The sequence below is a fragment of the Oncorhynchus gorbuscha genome, linkage group LG08, assembly GCF_021184085.1.
Source record: "Oncorhynchus gorbuscha isolate QuinsamMale2020 ecotype Even-year linkage group LG08, OgorEven_v1.0, whole genome shotgun sequence".
In the NCBI taxonomy this organism is placed as follows: Eukaryota; Metazoa; Chordata; class Actinopteri; order Salmoniformes; family Salmonidae; genus Oncorhynchus; species Oncorhynchus gorbuscha.
The window spans coordinates 12,907,899-12,928,834 of NC_060180.1; the positions used below are offsets into that span (position 1 = coordinate 12,907,899).

A 20,936-nucleotide genomic window follows, 5' to 3' on the forward strand; every position below is an offset into this window, starting at 1 on the left:
TTCACCTTGACTACAGCGAGCTTTGTGTTGTATCTCCATGCAGCTTAAGGAAGTGTTCTCTTAGTTTTGCCAGTGCTAGACTAGAATTGCTCAACTTGACATTGCAAATCATGCAGTTAGGACGCTGACTCCCATCACGTTCCGTTATACATGTGAATCCATATTGTACATATTCGTCCGACCACTTTCTTTTTTTCCTCAACATAGTAAGTATGAAGGGATAAAAATATTAAGAAAGAAATCACAAGACGTACCATCACAAGTCTACTTCTGAGCGCACCAAATTCCCTGCAGCACAGATAGGCAAAGCGATGTAGCGTGATCACCTACAGCAAATGATGGCCAAGCGGGGCGTGTCATCATGAATCATATGAGTCAGATGTGTGTCTTGACCTCCGCCAAACCCCTGAGACTGACTCACCGAACCCCTGGGGTTCGATCGAACCCAGGTTAAGAACCACTGGGCTAATCATTACTAGATTGTGTACATGCCTTGTGCTAACATTAAATTATTTGTACAGAAGACAGCCCTATTTGGTAAAAGTCCAAATCCATGTTATGGCAAGAACATCTTAAATAAGCAAAGACAAATGACAGTCCATCATTACTTTAAGACATGAAGGTCAGTCAATACGGAAAACGTCAAGAACTTTGAAAGTTTCTTCAAGTGCGGTCGCAAAAACATCAAGCGATATGATGAAACTGGCTCTCATGAGGACCGCCACAGGAATGGAAGACCCAGAGTTACTTCTGCTGCAGATGATAAGTTCATTGAAGTTACCACCCCCAGAAATTGCAGCCCAAATAAATGGTTCACAGAGTTCAAGTAACAGACACATCTCAACATCAATTGTTCAGAGGAGAATCAAGCGTGATTCAGTCCTTCATGGTCGAATTGCTGTAAATAAACCACTATGAAAGGACACCAATAATAAGATGAGACTTGCTTGGGCCAAGAAACACGAGCAATGGACATTAGACCGGTGAAATGTGTTCTTTGGTCTGGTGTCCAAATTTTAGATTTTTGGTTCCAACCGCTGTCTTGGTGTGGGTGAACGGATGATCTCCGTGTATGTATTTCCCACCGCAAAGAATGGAGGAGGTGTTATGGTGTGGCGGTGCTTTGCTGGTGAAACTGTCTGATTTATTTAGAATTCAAGGCACACTTAACCATCATGGGCTTAGTGGGACCATCATTTGTTTTTCAACAGAACAATGACCCAACACACCTCCAGGCTATGTAAGGGCTATTTTTACCAAGAAAGAGTGATGGAGTGCTGCATCAGATGACCTGGCCTCCACAATCCCCCGACCTCAACCAAATTTTGTTTGGGAAGAATCAGATTGCAGAGTGAAGTAAAAGCAGCCAACAAGTGCTCAGCATATGTGGGAACTTTGAGAGAATGGCAAGAGTGTGCAAAGCTGTCATCGAGGGTAAGGGTGGCTATTTGAATATTTAAATATAAAATATATAACACTTTTCTGGTTACTACATGATTCCTTATGTGTTATTTCATAGTTTTGATGTCTTCACTATTACTCTACAATGTAGAAAATAGTCCAAATAAAGAAAAACCCTTGAATGAGTAGGTGTTCTAAAACTTTTGACTGGCAGTGTACATGTGAACATAAATAAATTATTGTGAAACTATGTTTCTGTTAAGTCAGTAGCTATTGCTACAACCTTCATTCGGTTTAAGGGTGCACTTTTGTCATGCTGACAAGGTGAAGGTGCTCTTTTCTCAAACGGCACAACAGAATCATTCAGATTGACCAAGTCATAGCATGACAACCATTTTGTCTAACTGAGGGATGTCTCCTGTCATATCTGGAAAATGACAAAGTAGTAGAAGTAGAAACTGATGCTGCTGCAGCATCGTTAATCTTTACAGTCGACATTGGTGTCTTGATAGAGGTCAGCTGGTTAACCTACAGAACATAAACAAATGAAAAGCATAGCTGATGTTAGCATATCACTTCCTCATGTCACCTACAGTATACCATTGCTTAATTCATTCAGGTATTTTAGTGTCATATAAAGATTCAATATATTGTTGGACTGGAACAAATAATAGTCAACACAAGAGGTTGTCATATTCCATTGAGTCCTTTGTCCTTTGCTGTAATGTACAGTTTCCTTCCTCTTATGAATGAAGTTCTCAACAAATTATAATTAGGTCAGTGCCACTGGAGTCTTTTTGGACAATAATGGTGCTTTCAAGACAACTGGGAACTTTCAAATCATGACGTCAGTGATCTTCAGGTCGGAAAGCCAGAGCTCTAGAAAAATGCCTGAGTTTCCGACGTGGAATTCCAAGTTGGATGGCCATTGATTTTTACAATTTTTTTATTCAGTCGGAGCTCGTTTTTGTCCCAGTGTTCCCAGTTGTTTTGAATGCACTGAAGTCGGAAGTCTATATTTCCGAGTTCCCAGTTCTTTTGAATGTGGCATAATGTCCTCTTCCAGCCTAGATGGACGTCATATTGTACAATTTGTGTCCCCTTTTCGTAGACCTAGATTAGATGGTTGCATTCAAGACAAGGTTATTTAACTTGTTATGGCTGCAATCCCGCTAATGGGATCGATATGACAACTACCAGTGAAATTAGAGGGCGCCAAATTCAAACCACAGAAATCTCATAATTACAATTCCTAAAACATACATGTGTCTTATATAATTTTAAAGTTAATCTTGTTGTTAATCCCACCAAAGTGTCCATTTCAAATATGCTTTTCAGCAAAAGCACTACAAACAATTATGTTAGGTCTCCACCAAACCACAATAAGCACAGCCATTTTCCAGCGAAATATAGCATTCACAAAAAGCAGAAATAGAGAATTCAAGATTAGTGATTAATTTTATCTTCATCAGATGACACTCATAGGACTTCATGTTACACAATACATGCATGTTTTGTTTGATAAAGTTAATATTTATATAAAAAAATCCCCATGCAATAATCTGAGACTGAGCTCAGATCAGTAGCCAAATTAGCCGCCATGTTGGAGTCAACTGAAACCAGAAAATACATGATAAATGTTTCCTTACCTTTGATGAACTTCATCAGAATGCAGTCCTAGGAATCCCAGGTCCACAATAAATGCTTGATTTGTTCGTAATTGTCCATTATTTATGTCCAATTAGCTACTTTGTGCGTTTGGTAAACAATTCCGAAGTCACAAAGCGTGTCCACTATAACGTGACAATGTCCAAAAGTTCCGTAACACTTCAGATGACCGGTGGAACGCAGGTCCTTCCCTTGTGATCGCGCATGGTGAAAGCATGGTCAGCTCGTAGCAGCGGTGACTATTTCCTGTCTCATTCGACCCCCCCCCCTTCACATTAGAGTCATCAGACAAAGTTCTATTGACTGTTGACATCTAGTGGAAGGTATAGGAAGTGAAAACTCATCCATATTTCGCTGTAATTTCAATGAGAGCTTGGTTGAAAATAGAAACAGGAAGTGGACTTTCACAGTTCTGTTATACTCACAGACATAATTGAAACAGTTTTAGAAACGTCAATGTTTTCTATCAATACTAATAATAATATGCATATAATAGCAACTGAGACTGAGGAGCTGGCCGTTTACAATGGGCACATTTTCATCCAAGCTACTCAATACTGCCCCTGCAGCCATAAAAAGTTAAATTGATCTGTTTGTCAGTGTCAGCAGAGTAGGCCTAGGCTACCCCATGATTTGTTATATTAAAAAAGATTCTGCTAATGTGTCCAGTCATATCAAGTTAAGTAGAATTGCATGAAATGTGTTTATCAAAAGCCACATTTTTTCTAGGTCAAAGAAAGAAGAAATGTATCTGATGTAGCCTATAGGCCCATGCCACTATGGGCTCAGCCATGCACAGTGATTAGATTAAGTTACATTAATTGCCTAATAAATTATAACTATCCAATCTACTCATCACATTAGGAAGAGTAGACTTTCATTAGTCTACAAATGTGATGACAGATGTATGCAATGTTTATTATAAAGGTATGGTGAAAAAATTGCTTCCCCAAAACTTAACTCATGTGTCGCCTATGAGAGAGACGCATGCTAATAGCTAGACTACAAACTATTTAGCTAGTTAGTTAATGTTGGCTAACTTGAGTCTTGTTGTTAACACCTTGTTAGCATAACAGCTAAACTAAACTCGTAATTGATTAGACTTACCAGTGATGAAATGATCAGAGCAGACCCTGTACTGACAGCTGTCTGTGTTCAGGTCTTGACAGGCAAAAAGGTTTCTTCGCTTTTCTGAGTTCTTGGGTTATCTCCTTGGTGTTTCATGATTGCGGGTAATCTGTAAAACACTTTTTCCCCCATGTCTTTCTTGCCTTGTTAGAGCAGTCAAATACTGCACAGAAATTGACCAACTAGTGAATAGACTAGTTTTAGGCACTGTTATCATGCAGCTTAGGGTAGCCACTCGGCTGTTGTCATTGGAAGAATTGATGTGGTGGTCTTCCAACATGGCCACCAGGAGGTGTCGTATGTCAGCGGGCAACGCTCTTTAGAGTGGAATCACCATGATAATATTGCAATTTCAAATCACGTAGCCATGGTTATGGTGTTGTTCATCCAATTACATTACCATACGGTAACAGTATATTTTCATATTAGCTACTTTAATGTAATTACAGACAATTTTGCTAGGACTGTCTGGAATTGGTCTGAGTGGGGAGGGGAAAACTGAAAGCTAGCTGTTATTGGCCTAGAGGTTTGGAACTCACTTTCTCATTGGTCTATTAAAAATGTAACACCTGGTGATGTCACCAGGCAGGACAAAGCTCCGTCCCTCCAAAACTGGTTGAAATTGCAGGCGTTCTATTCAAACCGCTCTTACACTAAAAGGACATTATCATTATTTTCACAATGTCACAGTATTATTCCAACGTTATAGTGTGGAAGTTTTTGACTGCACTGGGCCTTTAATGATTTTCTATATCATTAACATATTTGTTCCCTTGCTGGTTTATACATGATCATATTATAATTTGGCTTCTGGAGTGCGAGGTAAATGAAGGATGTGTGTTATTAATCTATGAGAGTGATTGCGGTTGCGGGAACAACAGAAAAGGGGCTTACAGCTTATTTGTTAAGATAGGAAAATATATAACATGCACTTGAGCATGCAGCTATGCACATATCCACCAAGACTTTGAGTTGTGGATCATGTCTCACGGCAGGAAGCACCTCACCTGTCAAAACAGTCATGAGCTACAAGACGGCAACTTTCTTTTTTTATGACCCCCAAAAGCCTCTAATTAATTGAAATGGAGATCAAATCACGCACAATCTGCCTAAACCTAGTAGTGAGAAACAGATGCTGTGGAATTCACAGGGGGGAGATCAAAGGGGTGTCAACTTTAAAGCCATGGTGTATTCACTATCTGTTGTAATTTATTAATATACAGTGCGTATGATTAATTTTCAGGATGATAACCAGTTGAAATTCATTCTGGGATATGTAGGGCATTCACCTGTTTCACTGTCCAGTTGGCCTGTGATACTGTACATCTCATTTCCACATTTCATCTCCCTCTGCAGGGTCATTTGAGATTTCCCCATATCGAAATAACATCACCATTTGACCTTTTCAGTTAATCCCAAACAGAACAGAGGGTACCATGCTGGTGACCACACCCCTCACCTGGTGGATGAACACCTGTGCTCCTCGGGGGCTCATGAGAAGCACGGCCCGCCGCAGCGTGTCCCGGTAGCGGTTGAGCTCCTCAGTCCGCATGGTGCTGAACAGGTTGGTGAACACCCTGCTCACGTTGCGGTCCACCCTCTGCAGAGACACGTCCAGACCCTGCCGAGACGCCTGGTCCAGGAAGGTCTGCAGTCCACGGATGTCTGAAAGAGAAGCAGAGACAAACAGTACAGCCAAAAAACACAGGAACATCAGAGTCAGGTGCAACTAACTAAGTTGAACTGATTAACTGATTATTGTATTACATTTTTGCTCACAACATTGACATTTAGGTCCAAAAGGCCTTCCTGGAAAAGTGACAGTCGTGCCTCCCTTCTCTAAAGGATATTGGACAGGTTTGTCAGTTCATTCTCCATTCTGGCATGTTCAAGGCTATTTCAGTGGCAGTAAATGTGAAAAGCTTTCAGCGATCAGCATCAAACAGCTTTGCTTCCTTTTGTTATAAGCCAAAAAATGTAATGTGTTTTAACAGGTGTTTGAATTTCTGTTGTAATACCTACCAATGCTTCAGTTTCAATACACAGATTTTCTCTGTTTATGGGTTACAGCCAGGGAAGTTAGTGGCGGGTGTGCATTCCCCAGAGAAATGTGGAGGGAAGCCTCTCCAGAGATGTTGTGCAGAACAGGCAAATTAAAGGGGGAGGGATGCCGGGGTCTCCACAGAGAATTAACAAGCCAACAGCTGTAGCTGCAGCCATGCCAAATGTCAAACTGGATTTTTAAAGGGAGGTGAACCGTGCCATTTGCAAAGAGTGTCTCACTCTGCACAGTGGGAATAGTGGCAATCTTCTCTGTGTGTGGGTTTGTGGTTTTTCCCATTCTTCTCTCATTGCACCTCCTAGAGGATTAATTACTTATTCAGGACCCTCATCAGTGTTCAGAGCAGACAGTCCACAGAGGTGGAGTCTCCACACGTATGGACACATGTACGATCACACACACACAGATGCATTGTATATCAGACAGCATATAACTGCATGCACAAATTCGCTAGAGAGGATAGAGAACTGACAGTGCTAACATACTAGTCAGCCTATTAGGTACACCACCCTGTTCAATAAAATAAACTAAATAAAGCAGGCAGACAGGCAGCAAGACATTCTGTTACTGTTCGATTGAATGTTAGAACCTGCAAAACGAGTGACCTAAGCGACTTTGAGCGTGGTATGATCGTCAGTGCCAGGCATGACAGATCCAGTATCTCAGAAATGTCCGGCCTTCTGGGCTTTTCACACGACAGTTTCTAGGGTTTACCGAGAATGGTGTGACAAACATCCAGCCATTGGCAGTCCTGTGGGAGATAACAGCTCGTTGATGAGAGAGGTCAAAGGAGAATGGCAAGAATTGTGCAAGTTAACGGGCGAGCCATAAAACAGACAAATATTGTCTCAGGGCAACAGCGGTGCACAGAAAGGCATCTCAAAACGCACAACTCGTCCCAAAGAGGCTATTGCAGCAGACGACCACGCAGGGTTCCACTCCTATCAGCTAAAAACATGAAGAAGCGTCTCCAGCGTTGTCTGTTGCATCATGCTGATGGTGTAAGTAGCATGAGTCCATGGACCCATCCTGAATGGTACAGGCTAGTGGCAGCAGTGTAGTGATGTGGGGAATGTCTTCCTGGCACACTTTAGGTCCCATGATACCAATTGAGCAAAGTGTCTATGCCCCGAATAATTCAGGCTGTTCTGGAGGCAAAGGGGGTCCGACCAGGTACTAGATGGGTGTACCTAATAAGTTGTATGTTGTTGTGTTCATACTGCTCAGGGCCACAAAGGGAAATTACAATAACAATAAAACCAAAACAATAAAACAATAAGACCAAATTCATGCAGCAGACCGACATACTGTGCACATTTGCTTTCTTCTTTGTGCTCTTTTGGTCAGAACTAAAGGCCCCTGTCTGGCCACAATAACCTCACTCACAAAGAACAAATGCAACATAACATGGAGGAAAATTTCTGTTGTACTTTCCAAAATGTACTCTTCAGGATTCATATTTCAGACATTGTATTTTCTCCTGATCCCAAACTCATTTTGAAGCAAAAGTGTGGTGTTTTCTCTCTCTTTATTTCTCTCCCCGTCTCGAGTTTACCTAGCCTATTGTGAAACAGGGAAAATAAGTTATTGGTTTCACGATTTCTCTTTGTGAAAAAAACACTTCTGTTTTCATCTTGAAACCAGAGAATGACAGTAAATGTAATGGACTAGAAATGAGGCCTCAAGGACAATGGACAGGTTTACTCAAGTCATTCCCCAAGGCAAATGTACGGAGAATAACACAACGTCAACTTTGGTCCTGCCTTTAAAAAAAAAGTTTTCGGTGGCATTTCTCTCATACCACCACAAAATGAATCCTGGATGAAAGGCGGCCATGCAACAGCTCAGGGTGAGGGCCCAGGCTAAGATGGCTGACATTGACTTCAAAGTCCCAGTGCTACACCTAGGGCTGCCTTCCAGAGCACAGCTACACTATCCTGGCCATGGACAGGGGGCAGAAAAGAGGATTAATGGGGAATTATGGGTCAGATTTTTGGACATGTTTTCTCAAGCATCACTTCTGAATAAATATACTCCATCTCGGAGGGAGAATTCAAGGTCTTGCAGTGAATCTGCTATGAGGCTCAGTTTCATCACACAAAAAATATTAATAGGCTACCTTATCTGGATTTTTTGGCAAAAAATAATTGACCAGAAGGTAGCGAGATGTTTTTACATGAGTTCCCATAGGCTGTTTCTCAAACCAAGTATAAGATGTTTCTGCAGACCTATTGGAGTATGACAGGCATTATGCGTAAATCTGCATTATATCACAGTATGCACAAACACATTTAATAACCTTTGCTTATGATTCAATACACTTGTGGTGAAAATAACTGCAGCATTACATTTACATTTAAGTCATTTAGCAGACGCTCTTATCCAGAGCGACTTACAAATTGTGGGCAGACGGAAAATAGCACTTGTATCGCATAGAGTACATCTTGATGGAAATGTGTTCTATATGCATCAGCCTTTTGTGTACTGAGGCAAATGCCATTCCAAAGATAAGACCTCATCCTCCTCTGTCAATCATGATATCAACCTCCATCTATGTTAATGCAGCCTAATTAGATTACTCAGACTCTAATCGACTTCAGTGCCTCTGATCAGAGCTTGACATGCAAGGGCGTTGGAGGCCATGGCATTCTCATTGTGTGTGTGCGTTTGTGTGTGTTTGTACATATACAGGTGTATATGTGGGTGAACTTAAAGGGATAAAAAAATCATGAAAATCCTGTCAATTTGGTGAAAGCCAATCAAAAACACACATGCACGCGCACATAACGTACACACACACACACACACACACAAGCACACACACGCATTGTAAATCAGACAGCATACAGCTGCATGAACAAATTCGCTAGAGAGAATAGAGAACTGACAGTGCTAACATACATTGTTGTGTTCATACTGCTCAGGGCTACAATAACAAGAAAACACTTGACCAAACTCATGCAGCAGACTGACATAATGTGCACATCTGCTTTCTTCCTTGTGCTCCTTCGGGCAAAACTATAGGCCCATGTCTGGCCACAATAAACTCACTCACAATGAACAAATGCACATAACCTGGAGCGTAATTTCTGTTGTACTGTCCAAACTGTACTCTTCAGTCTATCGATTTGGTGAAAGCCTATTTTCTATCAGTGGGTAAAATAAACAATTTCACCATGATTTAACTTGTGGTCCAACTGTGAAATCAGGAAATCATGTAGGAACTCGCCACTCACTTTTAAAACAATTACCTCTCCAGATCACCAAATCTGCCAATAGATGTTATGGGCATACTTGTTTAGAACACATCTATCTTCTATATCGTCACGGCAAAGTACAGTGCCTTCAAAGTATTCATACCCCTTGACTTATTCCACATTCTGTTGTGTTACAGCCTGAATCCAAAATGGATTACACCCATCTACACACAATAGCCCATAATGACAAAGTGAAAACATGTATTTAGAAATGGTTGCAAATGTATTGAAAATGAAATAGCTAATTTACATGAGTATTTACACCCGAGTCAATCACCTTAAGGCGGCGATTACAGCTGCGAGTGTTTCTGGGTATCTAAGAGCTTTGCAAACCTGGATTATACAATATTTGCACATTATTATTTTTTAAATTCTTCAACCTCTGTCAAATTTGTTGTTGATCATTGTTAGACAGCCATTTTCAAGTCTTGCCATAGATTTTCATGCTGATTTAAGTCAAAACTGTAATTAGGCTTGGCTTCTTGGTAAACAAGTCCAGTGTATATTTGGCCTTGTGTTTTAGGTTATTGTCTTGCTGAAATATTAATTGGTCTCGCAGTGTCTGCTGGAACGTAGACAGAACCAGGTTTTCCTTTAGGATTTTGCCTGTGCTTAGCGCTTTTTATCAAAAATAAAACCCTAGTCCTTGCCGATGACAAGCATACCCATAACATGATACAGCTACCACCATGCTTGAAAATATGAAGAGCGGTACTCAGGGTTGTGTTGTACTTGCTCCAAACATAGCTCTTTGTATTCAGGACAAAAAGCTCTTTGTATTCAGGTCAAAAAACGTCCGTTTTACTATTGCAAACACAATCAATGTTTTGGAATATTTTTATTCTCGACAGGCTTCCTTCTTTTCACTCATTTAGGTTAATATTGTGGAGTAACTACAATGTTGTTGATCAATCCTCAGTTTTCTCCTATCACAACTGTTAAACTCTGTAACTGTTTTAAAGTCACCGTTGGCCTTATGGTGAAATCCTTCAGCGGTTTCTTTCCTCTCCGGCAATGGCTGCCCTTCAGGACATATACAGCACCCAGTGTCACAAGAAGGCCAAGAAAATCATAAAGGACCTCAGCCACCCAAGCATGAGCCTGTTAATAACTATGTTATCATCCAGAAGACAAGGTCAGTACAGGTGCATCAATGCTGGGACTGAGAGAATGAAAAAGCTTCTATCTCAAGGCCGTCTGAGGATGACTGTTATTAAATAGCCATCACTAGCCGGCCTCCACCCAGTACCCTGCCCTGAACTTAGTCACTGCCACTAGCCGGCCTCCACCCAGTACCCTGCCCTGAACTTAGTCACTGCCACTAGCCGGCCTCCACCCAGTACCCTGCCCTGAACTTAGTCACTGCCACTAGCCGGCCTCCACCCAGTACCCTGCCCTGAACTTAGTCACTGCCACTAGCCGGCCTCCACCCAGTACCCTGCCCTGAACTTAGTCACTGCCACTAGCCGGCCTCCACCCAGTACCCTGCCCTGAACTTAGTCACTGCCACTAGCCGGCCTTCACCCAGTACCCTGCCCTGAACTTAGTCACTGCCACTAGCCGGCCTCCACCCAGTACCCTGCCCTGAACTTAGTCACTGCCACTAGTCGGCTACCACCCAGTTACTCAACCCTGCACCTTAGAGTCTGCTCCACTAGTCAAAGGTCTGACTACTTATGTAAATAAGGTATTTCTGTTGAGTTTTTTAATAAAGTATGAAGTATTGTGTTTCGACTGATGAGGGAAAAAAACAACTTAATCCGTTTTAGAATAAGACTGTAATGTTTAAAAAGAGGTGTGAATACCTTCCCGAATGCACTGTATATACAAAAGTATGTGGACACCATCAAATTAGTGGATTCGGCTATTTCAGTGACACCCGTTGCTGACAGGTGTGTAAAATCGAGCACACAGCCATGCAATCTCCATAGACAAACATTGGCAGCAGAATGGCCTTACTGAAGAACTCAGTGACTTTCAACGTGGCACCGTCATAGGATGCCACCTTTCCAACAAGTTCAGTTGGTTAAATTTCTGCCCTGCTCGAGCTGCCCCGGTCAACTGTAAGTGCTGTTATTGTGAAGTGGAAACGGCTCAGCTGTGAATTGGTAGGCCAGACAAGCTCACAAAACAGGACTGCCGAGTGCTGAAGCGCATAGAGCATAAAAATCATCTGTCCTCTGTTGCAACACTCACTACAGAGTTCCAAACTGCCTCTGGAAGCAACGTCAGCACAATAACTGTTTGTCGGGAGCTTCATGAAACGGGTTTCCATAGCCGAGCAGCTGCACACAAGCCTAAGATCAGCATGTGCAATGCTCACTGCCAGCTGACACTGGAGCAGCGGAACTGCGTCCTCTGGAGTGATGAATCACGCTTCACCATCTGGAAGTCTGACGGGTGAATCTGGGTTTGGCGGATGCCAGGAGAGAGAACCCTTCCTGCCCGAATGCAGAGTGTAAAGTTTGGTGGCGTAATAATGGTCTGGGGCTGTTTTTCATGGTTTGGGCAAGGCCCCTTAGTTCCAGTGAATGGAAATCTTAACTCTACAGCATACAATGACATTATAGACAATTCTGTGCTTCCAACTTTGTGGGAACAGTTTAGGGAAGGCACTTCACTGTTTCAGCAGGACAATGTCTCCATGAACAACGTGAGGATCATAAAGAAATGGTTTGCCAAGATCGGTGTGGAAGAACTTGACTGGCCTGCAGAGAGCCCTGACCTCAACCCCATCAAACACCTTTGGGATGAATTGGAACGCCGACTATGAGCCAGGCCTAATCGCCCAACAACAGTGCCCGACCTCACTAATGCTCTTGTTGCTGAATTGAAGTCCCCGCAGCAATGTTCAAAATAGAGGGGGGGGGCAACTCCATGTTAACGTCCATGTTTTTTTTTAATGAGATGTTAGACTGTCCTGTTCTGACCTTTTATTTCCTTTGTTTTGTGATTATTTAGTATGGTCAGGGCGTGAGTTGGAGTGGGCAGTCTGTTTGTTTTTCTATGATTTTGGGATTTCTATGTTTCGGCCTAGTATGGTTCTCAATCAGAGGCAGGTGTCATTAGTTGTCTCTGATTGAGAATCATTCTTAGGTAGCCTGGGTTTCACTGTTTGTTGGTGGGTGATTGTCTATGTTAGTTGCTTGTGTCAGCACAGTTCTCATTATAGCTTCATGGTCGTTTATTGTTTTGCATAGTTTGTATTCAGTGTTCAGTGCTTTCTTCAATTTAAAAAATCATCATGAACACATACCACGCTGTGCTTTGGTTCGCTTCATACGACGATCGTGACATAGACGAGCAGGTGTCGACATACTTTTGGTAAATTAGTGTAGGAAGGATGTCTGTATATTTGTAGTGACTGTGTATTAATGTGTATTAATACAGCATCCAAAGTGTAAGGAATGATTCACCATGCTCAAAGGCATATTCAATGTCTTTTTTAAATTTTAACCCATCCACCAATAGGTCTTTGAGGCATTGGAAAACCTCCCTGGTCGACTGAGGGACCTTACAGATAATTGCATGTGTGTGGTACAGAGATGAGGTAGTCATTCAAAAATCATGTTAAACACTATTATTGCACACAGAGTAAGTCCATGGACCTTGTTATGTTATATTTTTATCCTGAACTTTAGACCTGCCATAACAAAGGGGGAAAATACTTGTTAATGCAACTTTACTGCATGCTTTACTTTTTAATTAATTTGTTAAAAATTCTAAAAGCATAATTCCACTTTGACATTATTGGGGTATTGTGTGTTGGCCAGTGACACAAAAGCAACATTTAGTGCATTTTAAATTGAGGCTGTAGCACAAAAAAATTGTGTAAAGAGTCAAAGGGTGGGAATACTTTCTGAAGGCACTTCATACACTGAGTATACAAAACATTAAGAACATCTGCTCTTTCCATAGTTAGATATCGGGCCCAAAAATGGTTACTGTTTTACACTACTACATTTAGTGAAAAATAATAAAATGGATACAGTACTTTGAACCATCTCTGACTTTCTTTATGCATTAAAGGGATACTTCAGGATTTTGGCAATGAGGCACCGTATCTACTTCTCCAGAGTCAGATGAACTCGTGGATAGTTTTTAAAAAAAATCTCTAGCATCCTAGCAGATACCCATAAACTTCTTGTCATTGCACTAATGCTAACTGGAAGTTGTGCTAGCGCTAGGTATCAACTACTTTCAAACTACACGCAGAGACATGCAATTTTAATTCACAAGTTTATCTGACTTGATAAGTCTATAACGGGCCTCATTGCCAAAATCCCAAAGTATCCCTTTAAGGCCAATATCCTGTGATGTGCAGCAGCTAAATCAATCTCCCACCTAATACCGGTCTAATACCTCCTCCTCTGAGAAGAGAACAGGCCATAAAGAGGGCAGTGACAGATGTCCCACTCCACACTCATTATGAATCCCAGGTAATCTCGATACCGCCCAGGGAGGAGCTTGATGCATCCAAGGCCAGTTTTGATTCACTACAAAAAATGTGACTTTATTTAGGTATTATACACTGAGTGTACAAAACATTAGGAACACCTCATTTTGGGATGCATCCCCTTTTCCCTTCAGAACAGCCTCAATTCTTCAGGGCATAGACTACAAGGTGTCGAAAGCATTCCACAGGGATGCTGGCCCGTGTTGACTCCAATGCTAGTAAGATGATGCCGTCAGACATGGCAACTCTGCGCCAGCAGAGCACCTTTGCTGTATTTTTTTTTTGTGTGTATTATTTCAAACATTATAAGCCCAGAACGTTTTTGTGTTATTACATACAGGTGGAAAGAACTTTTGGATATCAGAGCGGGGGTAACTCACCAGAATTACGACCAGGAAAATGACTTTCCCACATTTGATCCTTTGTTTGAACCCCAGGGCAATTGAACTTATCCCAGAGAATGCTCCAAGACGCCGCCAGCGGAGAAGAGGTATTCGGAAAGGACTTCTAGTCTGACTCAAGAAGCGGGCACACCATCTATCGCTTTTGAGTATATTACTCGCTAATGTTCAGTCTCTGGACAATAAAGTAGATGAGCTCAGGGCAAGGATCTCCTTCCAGAGTGACATCACAAACAGTAACATACTCTGTTTCACAGAATCATGGCTCTCACCGGATATACTGTCAGTTATATTCACAGCCGTGTATATTCCCCGTCTAGCCAATACAACTACGGCCCTCAAGGAACTACACTGGACTTTATGAAAACTGGAAACCACATATCCTGAGGTCCGTACAGCCAGCTGGGTTCTCAGTAAATCACACTGCTATTCTCACTTCTGGGATGCCTACAAGGCCCTCCCCAGCCCTCCTTTCAGCAAATCAGATAACGACAAAATTTTGCTCCTCCCTTCTTATAGGCAGAAACTCAAAAAGGATTTACCAATGTACCAGTATTGTACCAGTATTCAACGCTGGTCTGACCAATCGGAATCCATGCTTCAAGATTGTTTTGATCACGCGGACTGGGATATGATCTGCGTAGCCTCAGAGAATAACATTGATGTATTCACGGACACGATGACTCATCAAGATGAGTTCATTAGGAAGTGTATAGGGGATGTTGTTCCCACTGTGACTATTAAAACCTACCCAAACTGGAAACCGTGGATAGGTGGTAGCAAACCTCTCCCTCAACCACCACATTTAACCATGGCAAGGTGCCTGGGAATATGGTGGAATACAAACAGCGTAGTTATTCCCTCCGTAAGGCAATCAAACAGGCAAAACATCAGTACAGATACAAAGTGGAGTCACAATTCAATGGCTCAGACATGAGATGTATGTGGCAGGGTCTACAGACAATCACGGATTACACCGTGAACACCGATGTCTTTCTCCCAGACAACCGAAACACCTTCTTTGCCCATTTTGAGGTAAACACAGTGCCATCGATGCAAACCATTTCCATGGACTGTGGGCTCTCGTTCCCCATGGCCGAGTAAGACATTTAAGTGTGTTAACCTTTTGCATGTAGGGGGCAGTATTTTAGTTTTTAGCAAAAAAAATGTACCATTTCAAACTGCCTATTTCTCAGCCCCAGAAACTAGAATATGCATATAATTGTCAGATTAGGATAGAAAACACTCTAAAGTTTCCAAAACTGTAAAAACATTGTCTGTGAGTATAACAGAACTGATATTGCAGGCAAAAACCTGAGGAAAATACAATCAGGAAGTGCCTCTTATTTTGAAACCTCTCTGTTCCTATGCATGCCTATCCTCCATTTAAAGGGATATCAACCAGATTCCTTTTTCTATGTCTTCCCTAAGGTGTCAACAGTGTTTAGACATAGTTTCAGGCTTTTATTTTGAAAAAATGAGGGTGAAAGATCACATTGTGTAAGTGCATAGGTGGGGGCTCTCAGAGTGAGTTTTGCGCTACAGAGTAAAGCGGCCATTGTTTCTCCCGGTGTTATTGAAAAACCTACACACCCGGTTTATATATTATCGAATATATATTTTAAAAACCACCAGGATTGATTATAACATTTTTTTTACATGTTTCTGTGGACATTATGGATATTATTTGGAATTTTCGTCTGCATTGTGGTGACCGCTCTTTCCTGTGGATTTCTGAACATAACGCAACAAACAAACGGTGGTATTTTGCGTATAGAAATAATCTTTATGGCACAAAATAAACATTTGTTGTGTAACTGGGAGTCTCGTGAGTGAAAGGTAAATTATTAATTTGATTGCTTTTCTGATTTTCGTGACCTAGCTACTTAATGCTTAGTGTACATAATGTTTTGTTATGCTATCGATAAACTTACACAAACGCTTGGATTGCTTTCACTGTAAAGCATAATTTTTAAATCTGAGACGACAGGTGGATTAACAAAAGGCTAAGCTGTGTTTTGCAATATTGCACTTGTGATTTCATGAATATGAATATTTTTTAGTAATATTATTTGACTGTGCCGCTATGCTAATCAGCGGTTGCTGATGAAAATGATCCCGCTAACGGGATGGGTAGCGTCAAAAAGTTTACCCTCGCAAGGCTGCCGGTCCAGACGGCATCACTAGCCGTGTCCTCAGAGCATGCGCAGACCAGCTTAATCCCAGTTTGCTGTCGCCACTTCCTTCAAGATGTCCACCATTGTTCCTGAACCCAAGAAAGCAAAGGTGACTGAAATAAATTACTATCACCCCAGAGCACTCACTTCTGTAATCATGAAGTACTTTGAGAGGCTAGATCATATCACCTCTACCTTACCTGACACCCTAGACTCACTTCAATTTGCTCTCCGCCCCAATAGATCCACAGACGATACAATCATTATTGCACCTCACACTGCCCTATCCCATCTGGACAGAAGGAATACCTATGTAAGAATGCTGTTCATTGACTATAGCTCAGCCATAGTATCCTCCAAGCTCATCAAGCTTGGGGCCCTAGGTCCGAATCCTGCCCTGTGCAAGTGGATCCTGGACTTCCTGACGGGCCGCCCCGGGTGGTGAAGGTAGGAAACAACCCCTCCACTTCACTGATCCTCAACACAAGGGCTCCACAAGTGAACATGCTCAGCCCCCCCCTCTACCTCCTATTCATCCATGACTGCGTGGCCACACACGCCTCCAACTCTATCATGAAGTTTGCAGACGACACAACCATAGTAGGCCTGATTACCACCAATGACCCGACAGCCTACACGGAGGAGGTGAGTTCCCTTGTGGAGTGGTGCCAGGAAAATAACCTCTCCCTCAACGTTAACAAAACTAAGGAACTGATTGTGAACTTCACTGACGATCTGAAATGGTTCACCAACACAGACAATGTAGTGAAGAAGGCACAACAGCACCTATTCAACCTCAGAAATGTGGCTTGGCCCCTAGGACTCTCACAAACTTTTACAAATGCACAGTTGAGAGAATCTTTTCGGGCTATATCACCACCCGGTAAAGCAACTGTACTGCCCACAACTGCAGGGCTCTCCAGAGAGTGGTGCGTTCTGCCCAACGCATCACAGGGAGCAGACTGCCTGCCCTCCAGGACACCTACATCACCCAATGTCACACGAAGGCCAAAAAGATCTTGAAGGACATCAACCACCCGAGCCACGGCCTGTTCACCCCGCTATCATCCAGCTGGGACTGAGAGACTGAAAAACAGCTTCTATCTCAAGGCCGTTAGACTGTTAAATAGCCATCACTAGACGGCTACCACCTGGTAACTCAACCCTGCACCTTCCAGGTGTCACGTTCTGACCATAGTTCTTTTGTGTTTTCTTTGTTTTAGTGTTGGTCAGGACGTGAGCTGAGTGGGCATTCTATGTTGTGTGTCTAGTTTTCCCATTTCTATGTTTGGCCTGATATGGTTCTCAATCAGAGCCAGGTGTTAGTCACTGTCTCTGTTTGGGAACCATAATTAGGTAGCATGTTTTGTGTTGGGTTTTGTGGGTGGTTGTTTCCTGTCTTCTGTCTTTGCGTCTATGCACCAGATAGGACTGTTTTGGTTTTTCACATTTGTTGTTTTGGTATTTTGTAGTGTTCATGTTTATTGTCTTTATTAAACATGTTGAACACTAACCACGCTGCGCTTCTTCGTCCACAGAAGAAAGCCGTTACACCAGGTTGCTGCCTTATATACATAGACATAGAATCACTGGTCACTTTATTAATGGAACACTAGTTACTTTAATAATGTTTACATTCTGCTTTAATAATTTAATATGTACAGTTGAAGTCGGAAGTTACTCTTATACACTAACAGGCTGACAACACGGGTCACGTGCATGAGCGTTGCAATCTAAATTTTGAAATCTATTTTATAAAATTATTGCACCCACACTACTTGTGCACGCCAACGAGTGTCTGTGTCCCAAGTGAAACAATTTAAAGGCAATGCTACCAAATACTAATTGAGTGTATGTAAATTTCTGACCCACTGGGAATGTGAAATAAAAGCTGAAATAAATAATTCTGTCAACTATTATTCTGACATTTCACATTCTTTGTCACAAATTTACTAGGAGTGGTGGGTGGAATCAGGCGCAGAGAGCAGGGTTCAGTAGATTGTCAATTTATTCTCCGGCGCACAAAAACGGTCACGCCAACACACAGGGCACATACAATTGACCAGCCCAAACACAGGACCAAAATAGTCTTGAGAATAAAGACACGAAAACCACCATATAACAGAGTAACAAAAAACAATCCCGCACAAAACAAGGGTGGGACAACCTACTATATATAAGGACGCTAATTAAACTAAAATACACACAAGTGAAACTAATAAGACAAAACCAACAGACAAACGAAAAAGAGATCAGTAGTGGCTAGTAGGACGGTGACGACGACCGCCGAGCACCCCCGAACAGGCAGGGGAGCCAACTTCGGCGGAAGTCGAGACATTCTTCAAATTAAGTGGTGATCCTAACTGACCTAAGACAGGGAATGTTTACTAGGATTAAATGTCAGGAATTGTGAAAAACTGAGTTTAAATGTATTTGGCTAAGCTGTATGTAAACTTCCCGACTTCAACTGTATATACTGTATTCTATTCCACTGTATTTTTGTCAACGCCACTGACATTGCTCGTCCTAATATTTATATATTTATTAATTCCATTATTTTACTTTTAGATTAGTTTTTATTGTTGTAAATTGTTAGATATTACTGCACTGTTGGCGCTAGGAACACAAGCATTTCGCTACATTCGCAATAATATCTGCTAAATATGTGTATGTGACCAATAACATTTGATTTGATGCTTCAAACAAGTTGTCTGGATGTCCTTGGGTAGTGGATCATTCTTGATACATGTGGGGAACAATTGAGAGTGAAAAACACAGCAGCGTTGATGTTCTTGACCCACTCAAACCGGTGCGCCTGGCCCCTACTACTATATCCCGTTCACAGACACTTAAATATTTTGTCTTGCCCATTTACCCTCTGAATGGCACACATGCACAATTCATATCTCAATTGTCTCAAGGTTTAAAAATCCTTCTTTAATCTGTCTGCTCCCCTTCATCTACACTGATTTAACAGGTGACATCAATAAGGGTCATAGATTTCACCTGGATTCACCTGGTCAGTCATGTCCTCACCATTTTAGATAAGCATGCTCCGTTCAAAAAATGCAGAACTAAGAACAGATACAGCCCTTGGTTCACTCCAGACCTGACTGCCCTCGACCAGCACAAAAACATCCTGTGGCAGACTGCAATAGCATCAAATAGTCCCCGCGATATGCAACTGTTCAGGGAAGTCAGGAACCAATACACGCAGTCAGTCAGGAAAGCTAAGGCCAGCTTCTTCAGGCATAAGTTTGCATCCTGTAGCTCCAACTCCAAAAAGTTCTGGGGGACACTGTGAATTCCATGGAGAACAAGAGCACCTCCTCCCAGCTGCCCACTGCACTGAGGCTAGGTAATACGATCACCACCGATAAATCCATGATTATCGAAAACTTCAATAAGCATTTCTCAACGGCTGGCCATGCCTTCCGCCTGGCTACTCCAACCTCGGCCAACAGCTCTGCCCCCCCGCAGCTCCTTCGCCCAAGCCTCTCCAGGTTCTCCTTTACCCAAATCCAGATAGCAGATGTTCTGAAAGAGCTGCAAAACCTGGACCCGTACAAATCAGCTGGGCTTTGCAATCTGGACCCTCTATTTCTGAAACTATCCGCCGCCATTGTCGCAACCCCTATTACCAGCCTGTTCAACCTCTTTCATATCGTCTGAGATCCCCAAGGATTGGAATGCTGCCGCAGTCATCCCCCTCTTCAAAGGGGGAGACACCCTGGACCCAAATCTGTTACATACCTATACCCAACCTGCGCCGCCTATGTAAGGTCTTCGAAAGCCAAGTCAACAAACAGGTCTCTGACCATCTCGAATCCCACCGTACCTTCTCCACTGTGCAATCTGGTTTCCGAGCCGGTCACGGGTGCACCTCAGCCACACTCAAGGTACTAAACGATATCATAACCACCATCGATAAAAGATAGTACTGTGCAGCCGTCTTCATCGACCTTGCCAAGGCTTTCGACTCTGTCAATCACCATATTCTTATCGGCAGACTCAGTAACCTCGGTTTTTCGGATGACTGCCTTGCCTGGTTCACCAATGACTTTGCAGACAGAGTTCAGTGTGTCAAATCGGAGGGCATGCTGTCCAGTCCTCTGGCAGTCTCTATGGGGGTGCCACAGGGTTCAATTCTCGGGCCGACTCTTTTCTCTGTATATATCAATGATGTTGCTCTTGCTGCGGGTGATTCCCTGATCCACCTCTACGCAGACGACACCATTCTATATACTTTCGGCCCGTCATTGGACACTGTGCTATCTAACCTCCAAACGAGCTTCAATGCCATACAACACTCCTTCCGTGGCCTCCAACTGCTCTTAAACGCTAGTGAAACCAAATGCATGCTTTTCAACCGATCGCTGCCTGCAC

The 20,936-nt window shown here is 42.4% G+C and overlaps 1 protein-coding gene across 1 annotated transcript in view; it reads right to left on the reverse strand.

Moving 5' to 3' along the window:
• Positions 1-20,936, reverse strand: part of LOC124041217 (glutamate receptor ionotropic, delta-1-like) — a 379,802-nt gene that overhangs the window by 104,425 nt on the left and 254,441 nt on the right. Inside the window, exon 4 of the mRNA XM_046358554.1 lies at positions 5,657-5,862. Coding sequence (XP_046214510.1) covers positions 5,657-5,862 — 206 coding nt within the window. The remainder of the gene's footprint in view (positions 1-5,656; positions 5,863-20,936) is intronic.